The sequence below is a fragment of the Scyliorhinus canicula genome, chromosome 6, assembly GCF_902713615.1.
Source record: "Scyliorhinus canicula chromosome 6, sScyCan1.1, whole genome shotgun sequence".
Classification (NCBI taxonomy): Eukaryota; Metazoa; Chordata; class Chondrichthyes; order Carcharhiniformes; family Scyliorhinidae; genus Scyliorhinus; species Scyliorhinus canicula.
Window position 1 is genome coordinate 38,335,969 of NC_052151.1, and position 22,335 is coordinate 38,358,303.

At 46.1% G+C, this 22,335-nt stretch overlaps 1 protein-coding gene across 4 annotated transcripts in view; it reads right to left on the reverse strand.

The window, feature by feature from the left end:
* fig4a (FIG4 phosphoinositide 5-phosphatase a) overlaps nucleotides 1-22,335 on the reverse strand; it is a 211,939-nt gene that overhangs the window by 173,642 nt on the left and 15,962 nt on the right. For all 4 annotated transcript variants that reach the window (XM_038799189.1, XM_038799185.1, XM_038799187.1 and 1 more), the window contains 2 exons: nucleotides 21,533-21,631; nucleotides 12,207-12,330 (listed from right to left, as the gene is read on the reverse strand). In XM_038799189.1, coding sequence (XP_038655117.1) covers nucleotides 12,207-12,330; nucleotides 21,533-21,631 — 223 coding nt within the window. The remainder of the gene's footprint in view (nucleotides 1-12,206; nucleotides 12,331-21,532; nucleotides 21,632-22,335) is intronic.

Below are 22,335 nucleotides of genomic sequence, written 5' to 3' on the forward strand. Positions count from 1 at the left end.
CAACCACCTCCGGCTTCTTTCCCTCCTCCGGCGACATGATCACAAAGAACAAAGAAAATTACAGCACAGGAACAGGCCCTTCGGCCCTCCAAGCCTCCGCCGATCCAGATCCTTTATCTAAATCTGTTGCCTATTTTCCAAGGATCTACTTCCCTCTGTTCCCCGCCCATTCATGTATCTGTCTAGATGCATCTGCATCTTAAATGATGCCATCATGCCCTCCTCTACCACCTCTGCTGACAAAGCGTTCCAGGCACCCATTACCCTCTGTGTAAAAAACTTTCCACGTATATCTCAATTAAACTTTCCCCCTCTCACCTTGAAATCTTGACCCCTTGTAATTGACACCCCCACTCTTGGAAAAAGCTTGTTGCTATCCACCTTGTCCATACCTCAATTTTGTAGACCTCAATCTCAAGTCTTTCCAACGAAAACAATCCTAATCTACTCAACCTTTCTTCATAGCTAGCACCCTCCATACCAGGCAACATCCTGGTGAACCTCCTCTGCACCCTCTCTAAAGCATCCACATCCTTCTGGTAATGTGGCGACCAGAACTGCACGCAGTATTCCAAACGTGGCCTAACCAAAGTCCTATACAATTGCCGAATCTTGTACTCAATACCCCGTCCGATGAAGGCAAGCATGCTGCTTGACCACTCTATCAACATGCGTTGCCAACTTCAGGGTACAATGGACCTGAACTCCCAGATCTCTCTGTTCATCAATTTTCCCCAGGATTCTTCCATTGACAGTATAGTCCGCTCTTGAATGGATCTTCCAAAACGTATCACCTCGCATTTGCCTGGATTGAACTCCATCTGCCATTTCTCTGCTCAACTCTCCAATCTATCTATATTTTGCTGTATTCTCTGACAGTCCCCCTCGCTATCTGCAACTCCACCAATCTTAGTATCATCTGCAAACTTGCTAATCAGACCACCTATACCTTCGTCCAGATCATTTATTTATATCACAAAAAACAGTGGTCCGAGCACAGATCCCTGTGGAACACCATTAGTCACCTTTCTCCATTTTGAGATACTCCCTTCCACCACTACTCTCTGTCTCCTGTTGCCCAGCCAGTTCTTTATCCATCTAGCTAGCACACCCTGAACCCCATGCGACTTCACTTTTTCCATCAACCTGCCATGGGAAACTTTAGCAAACGCCTTACTGAAATCCATGTATATGACATCTACAGCCCTTCCCTCATCAATTAACTTTGTCACTTCCGCAAAGAATTCTATTAGGTTTGTAAGACATGAACTTCCCTGCACAAAACCATGCTGCCTATCACTGATAAGTCTATTTTCTTCCAAATGTGAATAGATCCTATCCCTCAGTATCTTCTCCAGCAGTTTGCCTACCACAGACATCAAGCTCACAGGTCTATAATTCCCTGGATTATCCCTGCTACTCTTCTGAAACAATTCTCCAGTCCTCCGGGACCTCACCCGTGCTCAAGGATGCTGCAAAGAATCTGTTAAGGCCCCAGCTATTTTGTCCCTCACTTCCCTCAGTAACCTGGGATAGATCCCATCCGGGCCTGGGGACTTGTCCACCTTAATGCCTTTTAGAATACCCAAAACTTCCCCCTTCCTTATGCCGACTTGACCTAGAGTATTTAAACATCCATCCCTAACCTCAACATCCATCATGTCGCTCTCCTTGGCGAATACCGATGCAAAGTACTCATTAAGAATCTCACTCATTTCCTCTGACTCCACGCATAAATTCCCTCTTTTGTCTTTGAGTGGGCCAATCCTTTCTCTATTTACCCTCTTGCTCCTTATATACGAATAAAAGGCTTTGGGGTTTTCTTTAACCCTGTTAGCCAAAGATATTTCATGACCCCTTTTAGCCCTCTTTTTTGCACGTTTGAGATTTATCCTACTTTCCCGATATTCCTCCAAAGCTTTATCAGTTTTAAGTCGCCTAGATCTTATGTTTGCTTCCTTTTTCATCTTAGCTAGTCTCACAATTCCACCCCTCATCCATGGTTCCCTAATCTTGCCATTTCTATCCCTCATTTTCACAGGGACATGTCTGTCCTGCACTCTAATCAACCTTTCCTTAAAAGACTCCCACATTTCAAATGTGGATTTACCCTTAAAACAGCTGCTCCCAATCCACATTCCCTAGCTCCTGCTGAATTTTGTTTTTTTGGCCTTTCCCCAATTTAGCACTCTTTCTTTAGTACCACTGACGTCTTTGTCCATGAGTATGCTAAAACTTACGGAATTATGTGCAACACATGCAACAACTTTCTCACATTAAAAAACAGCTGCCTTTCCTTCACGAACCCCGTCTGATCCTCTCCTATCACCTTCGGGAGACACCCCTCCAACCTTGCCATCAGCAACTTTGTCAATATCTTGGCATCTACATTCAGTAATAGTACAGCAGGGCCTATATGACACACATTCCACTGGGTCCTTATCTTTCTTTAACAGCTGGGAAATCCAGGCCTGTCCCAATGTCTGTGGCAAGACCCTCCTACATATCCCCTCCTCAAACATTCCCACCAACTTCTTATTGTACTCCACTGGGAACCTGTCCGGTCCCACTATCTTACCTGACTGCATCCTCCCAATTGCCTCCTGCTTCCCCACCAGCCCCTCCAGCCCTGCCCCGTCCACCTCCCCAATCAGTCCAGGAACTCCCTCATTTCTTGCTCCTTTCCCGGTGCCTCCAACATACAGCTTCTCATAGAACTCTTCAAATACTTTATTGATCTGTTCTGGGGCCACCATCGACTTCCCCATCTTATCCCCCACCTGGATTATCTCCCTCACTGCCTCCCTCCGGACCGGGCCAGCCTTCTACCTGTGTTCATAGACTTCCCCCTCACCCTTCTCAATTGGCACCGCTTTCCCTGTGGACGGCCGATCAAACTTGTCTGAAGCTCCTTCTCTTGGCCAAAAAAACCTGGGTTCTCCGCGTAACTCCTACCCACCTCCAGCATTTTCTCTCTCTCTCCTCCTTGTCCACCTTAGCCTTAAACAAGATCAGCTGCCCCCCCCCCCCCCCTTAATGCTGCTTTCAGAACCCCCCAGACCACCGACTGTGAAACTTCCCTTCTGCAATTAAACCCCACATATTCCTCGATCACCGGCCCAATTTTATTGCAAAAACTCCGGTCCCCCAATAATCCCACATCCATTCTCCACCCTGGTCTCTGTTCCACCCCTTTCTCCAGAACCACATCCACCCAATGCAGCGCACGGTCTGAAATCAATATCGCTGAATACGTTGACCCTTTGACTCTGGCCAATGATGTCTTCCCCACCATAAAGTCTATTCTCGAGAACACCTTATGTACCGGAGAGAAAAACGAATACTCCCGCTCCCTCGGGTGCAGGAACACCCACGGGTCCACTCCTCCCATTTCTCTCATGAGCCCAGCCAGCACCTTCGCCCTCACTGACTGGGCCAGCGAGCGCGACAGAGATCTATCCACTTTTGACTCCTGCCCCATGTTCCAGTCCCCCATCCCCATTATTAACTCACGGGTGTCCAAATCTGGGATGGCACCTAGCACTCTCTTCGCAAACCCTGCATTATCCCAGTTGGGGCCATATCCTCGCCAGTGCCACCAGCCTCCCCTCTAATGCACCTGTCACAATCACGTACCTATCCCCCTCGTCTGCCACCACCTTCTCCATCTGAAACCTCACCCTCCTACCCACCAGTACCGCTAGACCCCAAGCCCTGCTATCGAACCCCGAATGGAAAGCCCGACTCCCCCAAACCTTCCTAAGCCTTCACGTTCCCTTTAGACTCTTTAAATGTGCAAATATCCTCGACCTCTTCACCAGTTACCCTTAACACCCTCATGTAACATGTTACTATTCTGATCTGGGGTCTCTCACGCAACCCCCACCCTTCCTATTCACCATCATTATAACCCCAAACGTTGCCTACTAGGTCTGACCCGCCCTGACCCTTTGTTGCCACCAAAGTCCCCGCCCCGCCCCAGAATCCTCCCATCCACTTCCTCATGAAAACACCTCTCCAAGTATCGATCCCAACCCCCTACATTTCACACCACCCAGGCCAATCAAAACCTGTTCGACCAGGTTCCAACGACTGCAGCCCCTCCCCCCACCACACTCCCATTCACTAGCCAACCCTCGCTTGATAGTGTGGCGGCGCCTGCTGAGGCGCCCCCCTGCAATGACCCAGTCACTGAAAACAAAGACAAACAAACAAAACCAGTGCTAAAAACCGCAACCAGCTCAGGACCTTCTCCTTGATATTGAATTTGTGAAGCAAATTATGACCGTCCTTGGCGGCTCGGGCCTAAGTGACTGATAAGCCCTGTCCAGTTCATACTGGGAGGGTTCTTCCCCCTTGTCCAACATCTTCTAGGGCCCCCCACCCCTCAAGCAAGTCCACAATTCTGAAATTCTGTTGCCTCGGTCCGTTCTCTAGGTCCTCTGCCTTGGCTCTGACCTTTGTTGTCCTCCACACCCTCCGCAGCTCCTCACCCATCGAGGTGAACTGGTCACCACATTACGACAGAGGTTCCTCCACCCCTTTCAACTTCTCTCCTTGCTCCCATACCTCGGCTGATGTCTTCAACACTGCCGCCTTCCCGGGGCCATTGCCTCCTCTACCAGCTCTTTCAGCGCAGCCATCATCCCCTTACGCATCACCTCCATGTGTTTGGCGAACTACCTCTTAAACTCTCCTGCCATCACCTTGGTCAAAGTTTCTTTCCTGCTGCCAGACTGATCTGTTCACTCGACGACGAACCTTTGCTCGCACCCTTCTTCCCAACGGCTTTTTTCTGGGTCTTTGACATTTCCTTCCTTCCTTATGTCTCCCTGCACCAGGTTATCCAAAAACTGCCCCTGGACCCGGGCATTAAACTCCAAAAACCAGAGCCTCGAGCAGGAGCCACCCGACATGCTACTTCCATCTACATTCCGCCACTGGAAGTCCACCTAAACCTATTTTCTATGTTTCTATGATGCAGGAACCGTGAAAGGCAAATCCGAATACTTCTTTAATGATGAGAAACTGGAGAAGATCAAAAGAGATCTCGTGTCCATGTGCACACATCACTAAAAGCTACTGGAGAAGTACAAACTGCTAATAGAACATTGGTATTTATGTAAAAGGAAAAAAAAACATAAAAGGGAGGATTTTTCTGCTTCAGTTGTACAGACTCTGGAGCAGTTTTGTACATCACATTTCCGTAAGGAATTATTGGCCTCAGAGTAGGTGCAGTACAAGAGCTGAAGAGTTAAATTATGAAGACTGATTACACAAACTTGGCCTGTATTTGCCCCCGAATTTAAGTTGAAGAGTCAACTAATAGATGCTTAAAGTGATAAAATGATTTGATTGAGCAGAAGAATCCAGAATAAGAGGGCATAATCTAAAATTTAAATGAAATCAGGAGACACATTGTAGTCGAGAAAATCTGGTTTCTTCCCGCACTGCCCGCTGCCACCGCATTTCTTAATTCTTCCTTAAAACACTATGAATGCTGGGTCGATTGAAATGTTTAAGTCCAAGAATGACAGATTTTTGTTAGGCAAGGGAGTCAAGGGTTATGGATCATCAGCATGTTAAAGGAAATTTAACAAAAAGTGAAATTGAATATGACCCCATTGATGGGGTGGGGGAGGGGAACATTTTCAAGGGACTGAATAGCTTACTCCCAATCATGTGTGATGTAATGCCTGTTAACTGCCATTCTGGATGTTGTATGTAGGCATCGGGTAAGGGAAAAACAGTACACCTGTGGTGCCTGCGATTGCTAATCAAACTCAAAGAATTGAGATTTTATTGAGATACCAAGAACAGCACTACAATTTATTGTCAAGGACAGAAGATAAAAGGAATGTAAATGGAGGGGATTAAGGCCAAGAAGGGTGCTGAGAGTGGCCCATAAAGAGATTCAAATGCGTGAATGTAATTTTCATTTCTTCTATTGATCTGTTTCTCCCTCAGTAAGAAGTCTTACAACACCAGGTTAAAGTCCAACAGGTTTGTTTCAAATCACTAGCTTTTGGTGCACTGCACCTTCCTCAGGTGAATCAGCTGTGTTCCGAAAGCTAGTGATTTGAAACAAACCTGTTGGACTTTAACCTGGTGTTGTAGGACTTCTTACTGTGCTCACCCCAGTCCAACGCCGGCATTGCCACATCATGGTTCTTCCTCACCATTGTTCTCCCCCCCCCCCCCCCCCCCACCTCCTTGGGCCCCCGTCCAGTCCACTGCTCCACCCCCCACTACAGTATAAATCCCGTCCAGCCCACTGCTCCACCCCCCACTACAGTATAAATCCCGTCCAGCCCACTGCTCCACCCCCCACTACAGTATAAATCCCGTCCAGCCCACTGCCCCACCCCCCACTACAGTATAAATCCCGTCCAGCCCACTGCTCCACCCCCCACTACAGTATAAATCCCGTCCAGCCCACTGCTCCACCCCCCACTACAGTATAAATCCCGTCCAGCCCACTGCTCCACCCCCCACTACAGTATAAATCCCGTCCAGCCCACTGCTCCACCCCCCACTACAGTATAAATCCCGTCCAGCCCACTGCTCCACCCCCCACTACAGTATAAATCCCGTCCAGCCCACTGCTCCACCCCCCACTACAGTATAAATCCCCGTCCAGCCCACTGATCCATCCCCCACTACAGTATAAATCCCCGTCCAGCCCACTGCTCCACCCCCCACTACAGTATAAATCCCGTCCAGCCCACTGCCCCACCCCCCACTACAGTATAAATCCCGTCCAGCCCACTGCTCCACCCCCCACTACAGTATAAATCCCGTCCAGCCCACTGCTCCACCCCCCACTACAGTATAAATCTGACCCCATTCCCAGTTCGCTCTAGCTTTGACAAAGAGTCATCCAGACTTGAAAAAAAGCAAATTACTGCGGATGCTGGAATCTGAAACCAAAGAGAAAATGCTGGAGAACCTCAGCAGGTCTGGCAGCATCTGTAGGGACAGAAAAGTGCTCACATTTAGAGTCCAGATAACCCTTTGTCAAAGCTCTGACAAAGGAGGCTTTGGCAAAGGGTCATCTGGACTCAAAACGTTAACTCTTTTCTCTCCCTACAGATGCTGCCAGACCTGCTGAGATTGTCCAGCATTTTCTGTTTTAGTTTCAGATTCTAGCATCTGCAGTAATTTGTTTTTAACTACAACTTATTGCCTTTGGTCAAATACCTCAACATAATCACATAGGCTATGACTGCACTAAAAAAAAAACTCTGATGTGTTTGTAAATGGTCAGTGCAACTATAAAATGCTGGTATGCTAAACTTCCTGTTCAATTAGTTCCAAAGTATAGGAGTAGTTACTTAGAGTCATAGATGTTTACAGCATGGAAACAGGCCCTTTGGCCCAGGTTGTCCATGTCGCCCAGTTTCTATTACTAAGTTAGTCCCACTTGCCCACATCTGGCCCATGTTCCTTGATAGCCCATGCAACTGTCTGTTTTTTTTTTTAAAAAGGAAAAAATTGTACCTGCCTCCACCACTTCCTCTGGCAGCTCATCAGCGTGTGTGTGAAGAAATTTCCCCTCTGGTCTTTTTTGTATCTCTCTCCTCTCTCCTTAAACTTATGCCCTCTAGTTCTTGGAAAAGATATTGACTATCTACCGTATCTATGCCACACATTATTTTATAAACCTCTATAAGATCACACCTAAACCTCCTACGCTCCAGGGAAAAAAGTCCCAGCCTATCCATCCTCTCCTTAAGGACCATTAAGTCCAGGTAGCATCCTTGGAAATCTCTTCTGCACTCTTTCTAGTTTAACAATAGGGTGACCAGAACTGAACATAGTATTCCATGTGTGATCTGACTAATGTCTTGTACAACTTCAACAAGATGTCCCAACTCCTGTATTCAATATTTTGACCAATAAAACCTAGCATGCTGAACGCCTTCTTCACCACCCTGTCCACTTGCGACTCCACCTTCAAGGAGCTATGAACCTGTACCCCTGGATCTCTTTGATCTGGAACTCTCCAACTCTCTACCATCAACGGAGTAGGAGTCTTGCTCTGATGTGGTCTACCAAAATGCATCATCTCACATTTATCCAAATTAAACTCCATCTGCCATTCATCGGCCCACTGGCCCAATTGGTCAAGATCCTGTTGCAATCTTACATAACCTTCTTCACTATCTACTGTGCCACTAATCTTGGTGTCATCTGCAAACTTACTAACCATGTCTCCTACATTCTCATCCAAATCATTAATATAAATAAAAAATGGACCCAGCACCGATCCCGGAGGCACACGGCTGGTCACAGGTCTCGTTTGAAAAACAACTCTCACAGCCACCCTTTGTCTTCGGTCGCCAAGCCAATTTTGTATCCTATTGGCTACCTCACCATGGATTCTGTGAGATTCAACCTTTTGCAACAACCTACTATGCGGTACCTTGTCAAAGGCCTTGCTAAAGTCCGTGTAGACAAAGTCGACTGCACTGCCCTCATCTACCTTCTTGGTTACCCCTTCAAAAAACTCAATCAAATTGGTGAGACACGACTTTCCCCATACAAAGCCATGCTGACTTTCCCCAATTAGCCTTTATCTGTTTAAATGCCTGTAGATCCTATCCCTCAGAATACCTTCTAACAATTTACCCACTAACTGGTCTGTAGTTCCCGGGCTTATCCCTACAGCCCTTCTTAAACAAGGGCAGAACATTTGCTACCCTCCAATCTATAGGCACCTCTCCTGTCGCTGTTGATGATTTAAATATCTCAGCTAGGGGGCTGGCAATTTCCTCCCACAACGTCCTGGGATACATTTAATCAGGTCCTTGAGATTTATCTATCTTGATGCGCTTTAATATCTCCAGCATTCCTTCTCTGTAATATGTACACTCCTCAAGACATCACTTTTTATTTCCCCAATTTCCCTAACATTCGTGCCTTTCTCGACAGTAAATACTGACGAGAAATATTCATTTAGGACCTCTCCCAGCCCTTGTGGATCTGTATATAGATAACCTTGTTCCTTAAGTGGCCCTACCCTCTCCCTAGTCATACTTTTACCCGTTATATATCTGTAAAAGCTCTTTGGATTTTCCTTTGCCTTAACTGCCAAGGCAATCTCATGTTCCCTTTTTGTCCTCCTGATTTCTCTCAACTCTACTCCGCCAAGCCCTATACTCTTCAAGGGATCCATTTGATCCCAGCTGCCTATGCATGGCATACGCCTCCTTCTTCCTTTTGACCATGGCCTCAATATCCCGAGTCATCCAGGGTTCCCTCCTTCTACGAGCCTTAGCCTTCACTCCAGGAGGAATGTTAACACCTTTTTGAAAGATTCCCACTGACCAGCTGTCCCCTTGCCTGCAAATAAGCACCCCCAATTAAATTTTGAAAGTTCCCGCCTAATACCCTCCAAATTGGCCTTGCCACAATTTAAAATTTTAACTTTTGGGCCAGAACTATCATTCTCCATAGCTATTTTAAAACTAATGGAATTATGGTCACTGGTCCCAAAGTGATCCCTCACTAACACTTCTGTCACCTGCCCTTCCTTATTCCCCAAGACGAGGTCAGGTTTCGCCCCCTCCCTGGTCGGGTCATCCACATAATGAATGAGGAATTCTTCCTGAATATACTCGACAAACTTCTCCCCATCCAAACCCCTAGTGCTATGGCTGACCCAGATAATGTTGGGAAAGTTAAAGTCCCCAACTATTACCATCCTATTCTTTCAGCAGCTATCTGTAATCTCTTTACATATTTGCTCCTCAATATCCCGCTGACTATTTGGGGGCCTACAGTACAGTCCTATTAAAGTGATCGCACCCTTCTTATTTTTCAGTTTATCCATATAGACTCAGTGGGCGAAGCCTTGGATATATCCTCTCTGCACTGCCGTGATACTGTCCCTAATCAAAAACGCAACACCCCATCTCTCTTACCTCCTGTTCTATCTTTCCTATTGTATCTGTACCCTAGAACATTGAGCTGCCAGTCTTGCCCCTCCTTTAGCCAAGTTTGAGTAATAGCTATAATATCCAAGTCCCATGTACCTATCCATGCCCAGTGTTCATCTGCCTTGCCCGTTTAGGCCTCTTGCATTGAAATAAACACAGTTCAATCCGTTTTCCTGTCTTCCACTTTTCTCCTTACTGACTTTTGTTTCTATCCTCTCTTTACTGCCCTCCAACTTCCTGCATTGGTTCCCGTCACCCTGCCACATTAGTTTAAACCCTCCCCAACAGCGTTAACAAACAACCCCCCTGGAGCCAGGTGTAGACTGTCCGATTTGTAATGGTCCACCTCTCCCAGAACAGGTTCCAATGTCCCAAAAATCTGAATCCCTCCCTCCTGGACCATCGTTCAAGCCACACATTCATCCTGTATATCCTGTCATTCCTACTCTGACTAGCACATGGCACTGGTAGCAATCCTGAGATTACTACCTTTGATGTCCTACTTTTTAGTTTATCTCCTACTCCCTAAATTCAGCATGTAGGACCTCATCCCGCTTTTTTTTTTAAAACCTATATTGTTGGTGCCTATACGCACCACGACAGCTGGCTGTTCACCCTCCCCCTTTAGAATGTCCTGCAGCCGCTCCAAGACATCCAGGACCCTTGCACCCGAGAGGCAAGATACCTTCCTGAAGTCTCCTTTACGTCCACAGAAACGTCGGTCTACTCCCCTCCCCTTACAATCTAATCCCCTATCACTATAGCTCTACCACTCTTTTTCCTGGCCTCCTGTGCAGCAGAGCCCGCAACGGTGCCATGAACCTGGCTACTTCTGGCTCCCCCTGGGAGCCATCTCCCCCAACAGTATCCAAAACGGTATACCTGTTTTGGAGGGAGATGACCGTAGGGGACCCCTGCACTGCCTTCTTACTCTTCCTTGGTCTGATCATAGAATTTACAATGCAGAAGAAGGCCATTCGGCCCATTGAGTCTGCACCGGCTCTTGGAAAGAGCACCCTACCTAAGCCCATGCCTCCACCCTACCCCAGTAACCCCAATCAACCTCTTTGGACACAGGGCAATTTATCATGGCCAATCCACCTAACCTGCGCATCTTTGGACTGTGGGAGGAAACCAACACAGAAACAGGGAGAACGCGCAGACGCCGCACAGACAGTGACACAAGCCGGGAATCGAACCTGGGACCCTGTGAAGCAACTGTGCTAACCACTGTGCTACCGTGCTGCCCAATGATGGTCATCCATTTCCTATCTCCCTCAGTATTCTTTATCTGCGGTGTGACCAACTCACTAAACGTGCTATCCACGTCTTCCTTACTTGACTGAGGAGGCTACTTTTAAATGCATTGTAGCTCAGTTTGCTGTACTGCTGTAATCTGCGAGATATTTTGTTGAATCACATCTCTCAAATCTCAGGTTTCTCAAAACAGATTACAAATTTAAAAAATAATATTGCTAGGAGACAATTCAAGCTCACAGCAAATAGGAACTGTAAAGATCCGTTTAATAATTTCCTTTTCAATTTAATTTTTGCCCTGCTCCTTGCCATTAGTATTTGCATGACCATTATGATTAACAGGCTCTGAATTTTGTAATTAGTACAACTTGCTCATGCTTGACCACTGATCCCTGGTTTATCCCCAACATCAATTTGCTGCTGTTCTGTGGCTATGAAATCTATGCCAATCCAGTTTTTGTATAACCTTTTGAATAACAATTGCAATGTCAGAAGTCATATAGAAGGCTGATAAACTATCCAAAAAGCTTCACATGAGGCTTTTTATCATTATTATGGCGGCACAGTAGCACAGTGGTTAGCACTGTTGCTTCACAGTGGCAGGGACCCCGGTTCGATCCCCGGCTCGGGTCACTGTCTGTGCAGAGTCTGCACGTTCACAGTGTCTGCGTGGGTTTCCTCTGGGTGCTCCGGTTTCCTCCAACATGTCCCGAAAGATGCGCTTGTTAGGTGAATTGGACATTCTTCCCCCGGTGTACCCGAACAGGCAACAAGGGGATTTTCACAGTAACTTAATTGCAGTGTTAATGTAAGCCTACCTGTGACACTAACAAAAGATTATAAAAACTTTGCATAACAATGCATATAGGGTATCGAGCACAAGCATTAGTCTCCAACACTCGGTCTACTGCTAACAGGCTTGCCAGTAACAATGTAATTTCTTGAAGCATGGGTTAAACCTGTATTCAAGCAGCGTCAATGTAAAAATGACATTTTGCAAATGCTTACCAACAATGCCAAAAGCAGATACGCCTCGTAAAAGTCCAGTTAATCCCTTCTGTCCCATTTTAGTTCGATTGCCTACATCAAGACGACTCAAAACTTCATGAACTTCTTGTTGATTGTATACATGCTAAACCAAAGAAAAAAAATTTAGAATCATTGGTGCAATTGTGATCAACAGTGACAATTTTAGCAGTAGAACTTATGCAGACCAATAACTTGTAAAAGAAAGTAAACCCCATACATCCAACAGAAAGAAAAATATTGGACAAGATTTCAATCTTCTACTGTGACTGTAGCAACTTGGAGCCCAGGACCCATTAACACCAAGCCGGCCAGCTGTAAATGCCCATCCCTCTATCTGGGAAAGGCATCCAAGATTCTTTGAGGATGTAACCAGCAAGGTGGATAATGGGCAACCTGTGTATGTGGTACTAGATTTCCAGATGGCGTTTGACAAGGTGTCGTATGAAAGACTGATCAAGAAGTTGAGATCGCAGGGGACTGGGTGGGGGGATAGACTAGTAGATTGGATTGAGGATTGGCTGACTGACAGAAAGCAAAGGGTCAGGATAAATGGGTCCTTCTCTAACTGGTGAACTGTCACTAGTGGAGTGCCACAGGAGTCAGTCCTCGGACCTCAATGGTTTAGAGTCATAGAGCTTTACAGCTTGGAAACAGGCCCTTTGACCCAAGTTGTCCACGCCGCCCAGTTTTCATCATTAAGCTAGTCTTTTTAAAAGACAAAATTGTACCCACCTCTACTACTGCCCTCTGGACCCTATTGTATCTCTTCTCTCTCAGCTTGAATTTATGCCCTCTAGATTTAGACTCCCTGACCGTTACAATCTACATAAATGTAAGCGGTATTGCGTAACACAGCAAAATTTGAGGATGATACTAAAATAGGTGGAAAAGCAGGCAGTGAAGAGAAGATAAAGATGTTACAGACAGATCTAGATAGGTTAGGAGATTGGGCCAGAATTTGGAAGATGGCATTTAATGTGGATAAGTGAGAGGATATCAATTTTGGCCCAAAAAATAGAAAGGCAAATTATCTAAATGGAAAGCAGATTCAAAATGTATGTGAGCAGAGGGGTCTGGATGTCTTTGATCATGAATCACAGAAAGTCAGTATGCAGGTACAGCATTTAATTAAAAGGCAAATGGAATGTCAGCATTTATTGCAAAAGGACTAGAGTATAACAGTAGAGAAGTGTTGCTGCAATTGTGTAGGGTGTGGTGAGACCACATCTGGAGCATTGGGCAACTGCTCGGCCCAAGAACGTAAGAAACTATCGAGAGTCGTGAACATAGCCCAGTCCATCAAGCGCACCTGCCTGCACATCCAGCATAATCAAAGGTCCCTCCCACTTGAGTTATTCTCTCTTCCAATTTCTTTCAGTTGAGCAGAAGATTTATTTTCCTCAGTTACCTTGATTTGTAGCCCAAAGGAACAGGAGTTCTCCTTCGCATTCAATAGAATTGCTGCAGGCGGCTATCAATATACCTTTGTAGCCACCTGGGTTGGCCACTTCCCGGTTCTAAAATGGATGCCCACTAAGAATGCAGGGAAAATTGGTCAGGCACAGGGAAACAAGCAGGTGCAAGATTTCCTGTGCATTAAGACTTGCAAAGACCCAGACAGAACCGAAACCAGCAACCATCTGCAATTAATGAGCGATCCCCAGGAACAATTGGAAACATTAAAGCAATCAAGACCAAACCAGACTCCCCGGCGCCAGCGGGAGCCAGGACAAAGGAAGGCCAACGGACATATAGGAATCGTCCAGCGATCAGGGAACAGCTCCAGTATTGGAGAAATCTATTAAAACGATTGGGACTTAGTCCAATCAATTGGAACCAGGTACGGGGTCCGCCCAAAAGGGCGCGAAGCCCCTGGGGACTATAAAATAGAGTCCCCAAGTTCAATTCGTCCTTCTTGGCAGGGTCTCTCAGCAGCTCGAAAAAACTCTTGACCGTGACTCTCAACAACGAGAGATCTGCCTAGCAGCTGCACCAACCAAGTCTCCAGTCAACGCACGCTACGAGATAGGCGCTCCTAGCTACTAGTCCATACCAGCTTGAAGCCTGCAGACTCAGAATCGAACGAAAGGCCATTGTTCCCCTGACCTGGTGGGTCATTTCCAAAGCTAAGTATAGGCCTTTTAGTGGTAGAGATAGTCTAGTAAGTAGATCTTTATGCATGAGTAGTGATTGACTGTGTATATAATAAATGTGTTTTGATCTGAAACTTACTAACTGGTGTATTGAGTTATTGATCAGCACTTGGTTTTGAACCTCGTGGTGGCATCAAAAGATACCTGGCGACTCTAGAGCAAGGTGATTAAACAGAGCAAATTAAGTAAAGCACAACGAGCAACATTTATTGACGACTCCGCTGGGACTTGACTTAGAAGTGGCCCCCCCACTCCGAGAGAACCCAAAAGTTGAATTAGAATCCAATTGGGAACAGAAATAACCACAAGTGTTCAAGCAGTTTTGATCAATCCTCCAGAATTCGGAAGTGTGTTAACCCATGCGTACTAACAGGGACAGAAGGTAAACCTGATAGATTTTGTTGCAGTTCTGCAGAAAAACAGGGCAGCATTTGCACATCATAAACATGACTGTGGCAGGATGGCTGGCTCGGTTCAGATTACAGGACCTGACCCTAGACCCCAAAAGCAATATGGATTTCCCCAAGAAGCAGATGGAGAAATCTCAAAAGTTATTGATTTTATTAGAACAGGCGTACTAAGATCAGTAGCCTCCACTAATAATGCCCCGATTTGGCCAGTGAGAAAACCCGATGGATCATGGCGACTGACCATTAATTACCGGGAACTCAACAAAGTCACCCCCGCAGCAGCCCCCACGGTAGCCACAAGTCCCGAGACCATGCTCAAACAGGGACTCAACTCACGATATTTTACTGTTTTGGACATCAGTAACGGATTCTGGTCCATTCCATTGGTTAAAGCCTGCCAGTATAAATTTGCCTTCACTTTTAAAGGTCATATATGTGGACATGCCTCCCACAAGGATTCCACAACTCCCCCTCCATTTTCCACCGACAGCTGGCAAATGGTTTAGCTAAATTTTCTCGCCCCGAATGTCTGGTCCAGTATGTAGACGACCTATTACTGCAAACAGACAAAAAGGCAGAGCACATCTCGCTTCTGTCAGAACTCCTGGAACTCCTACAGCAAATTGGATGTAATGTGAACCCCAAGCAGGCCCAAATTTTGGAAGACAAGGTGATATATTTGGGAACGATTATCACGCACGGTAAACGAGAGATCGAGCATAAAAGGATTGACTCGATTGTCAAATTGCCCCTTCCCCAGAATGCATCAGCCCTCCGGTCGTTTTTAGGACTGGTTGGCTTCTGCCGAAACCATATTGACCGTTTCGCCACCAAAGCAGCGCCCCTCTCCGACCTCCCTTAGGAATGGCTTCCGCAGCATAAGGATGCTGTGGATGCTTTGAAAAGATCACTCATTGCAGCCCTCGCACTACAGGTTCCAGACCCACTTCCCCCCTACGCTATAGAGGTAGCTAGCACAGATCGCATCCTTTCGGCCGTGCTCCTCCAGGAACGGCACGAACAGTTAAGACCCGTGGCTTATGCCTCCAGAATTTTAGATCCTGTGGAACAGGGATTTTCGGCCTGTGAAAGGCACCTGCTCGCAGTTTTCTGGGCAGTTCAATATTTTTCATATATAACCGGACTAAACCCCATCACAATCCTCACTGAACATACCCCCACCCAACTTTTACTAGACGGACGACTTAAGGACGGCACAGTAAGCCAGATCAGAGCAGCCAGATGGACCCTTCTTTTGCAGGGATGGGACATCATTGTTAAAAGGACTAAGACCCACACTTTCCTAGCCGACAACCTACAGTACCCAGGCACCCCCCATGAATGTGAAATCATCTCACCGCACCACAACACAGGCCCCTTAATCGCGAAAACACCCCCCAAGAAGATAGTAAGTTCACCCCAGAGCCCCCAGCACATGGACACGTGCACACCCTTGAGAATATATGTGGATGGTTCTTCCACTATATTAGACGGGAAACGCATTACAGGATGCGGCATTTATGTAGAGGATGCGCCCTAGAGGAAACTTCATTAAAGCTACCAGGACACTTAGGCTCGCAGGCAGCAGAACTGGCAGCCATTGCATATATAGTAGATCACCCCGATTCCTTTCCCAGCTCAGCAGACATATACTTGGACAGCCACTATGTCTGCAACAGCCTTACAGAATTCCTACCCGTGTGGACAGCAAGAGGATTTGTTTCCGCAGAGGGGAAACCCCTTCCGTCAGCCCCATTACTCCGGCACATTTTAGACAAAGCAAAGGACAGGACATTTGGAATTATAAAAGTTCATAGTCACCACCGTTCTTCCCCACCTGGAAATGTAAAAGCTGACGCGCTAGCTAAAGCAGGCTCCAGGCATGGTTATTTTGGAACCCCCCCGAAAGCACCCCAGTAAACACAGTGCAGGTCTCACAGACCAATATTGAAGATTTAGTGCAGGCCCAGAAACAAGATGGAAATCTCAGGGAGATTTTAAAAGGAAACTTCCCAGCCCCGTACGACAAGTTTAAAAATGCACTGACCACACATGACGGTGTGATCCTAAAAGACACTCTTTATGTGGTTCCTGAACAGGACAGGAATCAGCTTATTTGTTTGTTTCACGATAGTCATGGGCATCAGGGAATTGATCCCACTACAGCCCACCTCAGGCAGCTCTGTTGGTGGCCGAATTTGAAGGAAGACATCGCCCACTATGTTGAGAATTGCCTTATCTGTGCCCAAAACAATCCGGACAGGTACGCGAGAAAAGCTCAACTCAGCCACACCCGCCCCATTAACGGCCCCTGGACTAACCTCCAGATTGATTTTATAGGACCCTTACCCCCTTGCAGAAATGGTTACAAATATGTGTTGGTAGTTATCGACACGTTTACGAAATGGGTACAGGCAAATACGGCGAAAACCACGGCCAAAATTCTGACACACCACATCTTTACGAGATGGGGACTCCCCGCAGCACTGAATCCGACCAAGGTTCCCATTTTACGGGACGTGTAATGAAAAATGTCCTAACTATATTTGGCATCACCCAAAAATTCCACATCGCATACCACCCCCAGTCAAGTGGTATCGTGGAAAGAATGAATCGGACCCCAAAAGCAACCCTCAGAAAAATGGTCCAACAGAACACCACCACTTGGGATTCAGTCCTCCCTTTTGCATTGATGTTTTTGCGTAACACTGTTTCCACATCCACAGGTTTCACCCCCCACACTCTCATGACCGGACGCCCCATGAAAGGCACAGAATTTTTATTAGGACTTGACCAGCCCTGAAGTGCCGGCCCTCACACACGAGAACGCAGAGCGACAATTAGTAGTGAATGTTAAAACGGCTCAGCTAGCAGCCGCAGTAAAATTGGGCACCAGAAAGTAACAGAGCAAAGCCTGTTTCGACAGGACAGTGAGTTTGATGTAGGACAGCAGATTATGCTCTCCATTTACAACCCCAGCACATTCCTGTCACCTAAGTATTCGGGTCCGTACTCCATTGCGGACAAAGTAAGCCTCTTCGTTTATAAAATAAAGTGCCCCAATGGAAAGACTGCGTGGTTTCATATTAACCAGCTCAAGGCATATGGCTCGCAGTCTAACCACACACACCACGTCATGCTCGACGCAGCAGGTAACCACGCCCCACCCACGGGAAACGTATTCCTCCCCTCCCCCAGCCCGTCCACGGACTTGACCTCGACTCCGCCCCTAACTCTGGACTCAGCCCCGGATCGCCCACAAGCAGCAGCAGCAGCGACAGCATCTGTGACTCAGACGACACAGCACTCCTCGCTACCGACCCTATGCAACAGGCCCCACTCCCAGCGACTTTGACCACAGCTCGAGTGATCCCTTCCTGATCACATTCCTTAACAACCCTCACCCAAGACCACCGCCCTACGATGACGATCCCGACCCCATTTCCACAGAACTAGACACGACTATTTGGCACCGCGACGATTCGTACAGGCTCGTCCAAAACGACGAGATGGACCCGAAGTCACACCATTCAGCTTTGGCAACCCTTCTCCATTCAAGAGTATGGCATCCGGGAGAAGATGACGACGTTGAGTCTGACTCTCAAAACAAGAATCCCTTTGCCACCCTGTTCGCAACAGATAACTGAGGTGTCCGGATGATGTTTTAAAAAGGAACCGCTTGAGAGAGAAACGGTGTCCTTTCTGATGGAACCTGCACGATATTTGTTGCATGTTTGTTTGTTTGTGTTTGTCAAATGTTTTTAGTTTCAATTTAAGCAGTTTCTACGGCCCCACACCACATTTGTCCGCGGATACCTACGAGAACATACCGGCATGCTTCTCAGCAGAAACCACTGAGAGCTTGTCAGAACGCACTTCATAATTGCTCTTCTGATTTGACAGCATGCTTATCAGCCGAAACCGCTGAGAACTTGCCCGATCCCTGTTGGTAACTGCTCTTCTGGTTCGACGGTAGAGCCATTACTGCAACCCACAACGATGACTACATTCTTGCCCGTTCTTGTCGGTTACTCAGGCAGTGGAGAAATGGCAGTGGTTCCCGCCTTGTCCGAGGACCCCCCCTCTGGTCAGCCAAGCTCGAGTAGAGCACAGCCCGCCCTACACGGGGATTCCATCCAACTCTTACCCGTCGCGGCCCATACGCACCTCATTTCGGCTCTTTTGGTTCAAAAGTTTTTGTTTCTTTTAAGGTGACCGTTCGGTTGCCACCCCTCCTGCTATTTACATCTTCAAACATTTGCATGGTAAATCGCACAGCCTGCCAAAATTTCGGCCTCACCTTCTCAACCTTTCCCCCACCCAAAGTGTGGTGATCCTCAGGTTAATCACCACCAGTCAGCTCTTCCCCTCAAAGGGGAAAGCAGCGAACGATCATCTGGGGCCCTGGCAACTTTGCCTTTACCTAGATTATATCTTAGTTTTGAATGGACCAAGTAAATCTGGTAAAACTGCAGTTGTCCCCATTAAAGAAAGAAATTAATTGTGTCGTTGCTCCAGATCAAAGAAAGGTTAGAAAGCAACTGTTAGATAATGTTTAAGTCTTTAAATATGTATATATTTTCAAATCAAAGAGCGAGTTTTGGAATTAAAGTGGATTAGTTGAAATTAATCTGGGACATCACAGATTGCTACAATGCCATGGGGTTAGATTGCAGTGTTTTTAGTTTTTCTGTGCAGTTTCACACAGAAAATGGTGGAATCGGGTTGTAACTTTGAAAAGCAGGTGAAGAGAAATTTTCAGAAGCTATAAACCAGAAACACACGGGAGTTTCTGATTATGGAGTGAAGGAACCCAAAGTTTTTAAAATATTCATTCCTGGGATGTGGGCTTCGCTGGCCAGGCCAGCATTTATTGCCCATCATTAACTACCGTTAAGAAGGTGTGATGGCGAGTTGCCTTCTTGAACTGCTGAGGTGCAGATACATTCACAGTGCTTAGGGAGTTTCAGGATTTGCACCCTCATCCAGGCAAGTGAACTACTATTCCTGACTTATGCCTTGCACATGATGGATTGGTTTTGGGAATAAGGAGGTAAGTTACTCGCTGCGGGATTCCTAGCCTCTGACCAGCTCTCTAGCCACAGTATTTGTATGGCAAGTCCAGTTCAGTTAAAGGATTAAAATTATAGTGCTTTTAAAAAAAATACTTTTATTATCCTTTTTAACATTTTCTCCCAAATTTACACCCAACAATAAACAATAACCAGTAACAAATGCAATGTCAATCGACATATCGATAACACCAATCACCAAACATTAGCCCGCATGTTAACATAAACAACTGACAAAAAAGAATCAGGAATCACCCATAGTCACCATTAACACATACAGTCCCCTTCCCCGCCTCCCCCAAATGTTCGACGTAATCCAGTTCTTGAAAGTGCATAATGAATAACGCTCATGAGTTGTAGAGCCCCTCCATTCTTCCCCTCAGTTCAAATTTGACCTTCTCAAGAGTCAGGAATTGCAACAGGTCCCCCCGCCACGCCAGTGCACAGGGTGGTCTAACCTCTCCGCCCCAACAGGATCTGCCTTCGGACAATCATCGAGGCAAACAACATCTGCATCCGCACCCTTTTTCAACCCCAGCTGGTCCGACATCCTGAACATGGCCTCCCGATCCAGTTTCACGTACACCAGTTTAGAGATTACCCCAAAAACCTCCTTTCAGTAATCCTCCAGCTTTGGACAGGGCCAAAACATATGAATGTGGTTTGCGCAACCCCCCCCCCCGGCAACGTTCACACACATCTTCTACTCTTCTACCCCCTCAAAGAGCCGGCTCATCCTCGCCCTTGTAAGGTGCGCTCTATACACCACATTCAGCTGTATCAGCCCAACTTCGCACACGAGGTGGAGGCGTTCAACCTCCGGAGCACTTCACACTAGAACCCCTTCTCCATACCCTCTCCCAACTCTTCCTCCCACTTTGCCTTGATCCCTCCCAGCCCGTAAATCACCAATACTACCCCCTGCTCCAATCCCCCTGTCGTCAGCACCTCCTCCAGCCCCTTCCCCAATCCCCCTGTCGTCAGCATCTCCTCCAGTAACATGGAAGCCGGATCTACTGGGAAACTCCATCTCCTTTCTTGCAAAGGCTTGAACCTGCATGTATCTAAATGTTTCCCCCTGGTCCAGCCCATTAAAATTGTAGTGTTAACAAAATAATTGGTGTTAATTAGTAGTACGTGCTTTATTTAATTCTGGTACATTTGAAAAGTTTTTGAGATGTGAAACTTGGGCGGCATAATTCTCTCAGTTAATAACTAAGTCATTATTTAAAAAAGTTAATGGCTTCCTGAAATCACAGCAACAGTCAGCAGTTGCAAAAGATTTGCAAATTAATGCTTTAGATGTATACCCGTCTGGTGAGCGAATTGAATTTTTCAAAAACACCATGCTTGAAATGCTAACATGTCTCTTTTCCGAACAGGTGCTTTCTTGGCCTGCTGTGGATGTCTGAAATTTTCAGTCTGTGTGTGTCAGGACATAAGACAAGTGGCGAGTCCAGAGTAAACCAAATGATGAATGCATTCTCAGTAGTGATGGGCACTAGGAGTTAAGATAATATTGCATTGATGGGAAGATTACATTTTGTCCTTTGCGCTCTGCATGTTTAAGACAAGTACCTGTAATTATACCTGAATAAGATGTGCATAAATGTTTCAATAATATTGTGTAAACAAACAAAATCATTCATGTTCCTTCTAATGGCACTTACACGGTCATCAATAACCACCAAGTCCTTCGGTTCTGTACGGTCTATTTTCAGAACACGGAATTTGGTTTCTGCATGATTGCTCCCGACTAGGAAATATCTCTAAGAGGAAAATAACAATAACATTTTTTACAATTCACATTCTTTTTCTTGCTTTTAATGTTCTAAATATTTTTCTCTAAAGAATTGCGCTCCTCAAGGGCAATTAGGGAAGGGCAATAAATGGTGGCCCAGCCAGTGACGCCCACGTCCCATAAACGAATTTAAAAAAAATTGAGATAGAAGAGTAACAGTAACAAAGATCTTACTTTACAAAAGCTAGATCTACCCATAACTGTATTTATCTGCTTTGGCATCATTTGAAATGACATTTTGCTATTATACAAATTGAACTTGAGGGTATGTTTGAAAGTAATTTTAAAATCCAAGTTATTATAAAATGCAGAGAACACCACAGATCAGGTATGCTCATGGTTTGATTTCTGGCTTCGTCAACTAAGTGTCATTATTATTGCATCAATAGAGAAGTAATTTACTCCTCAATTTCAGGTATGTCAGGAATTCTATGCACTGTAAATTCTATGATTCTATGAATTCATCTAGTAGAACATTGGCAGACAACAGAACATCTGTAAACTGTTATGCAAAGTTTTTTGTTGGTACCTTCTTTCTTCCTCTGTACCAAAAACTTAAGCAGTTCTAATAGAATTATTTCTCTACTTTTTCTAGACGTGACATCCCAGTCACAAAATGCACAGTGTTGCTGGAAGTCTTTTATTAGACCAATGTGGCATAATTCCTCATAC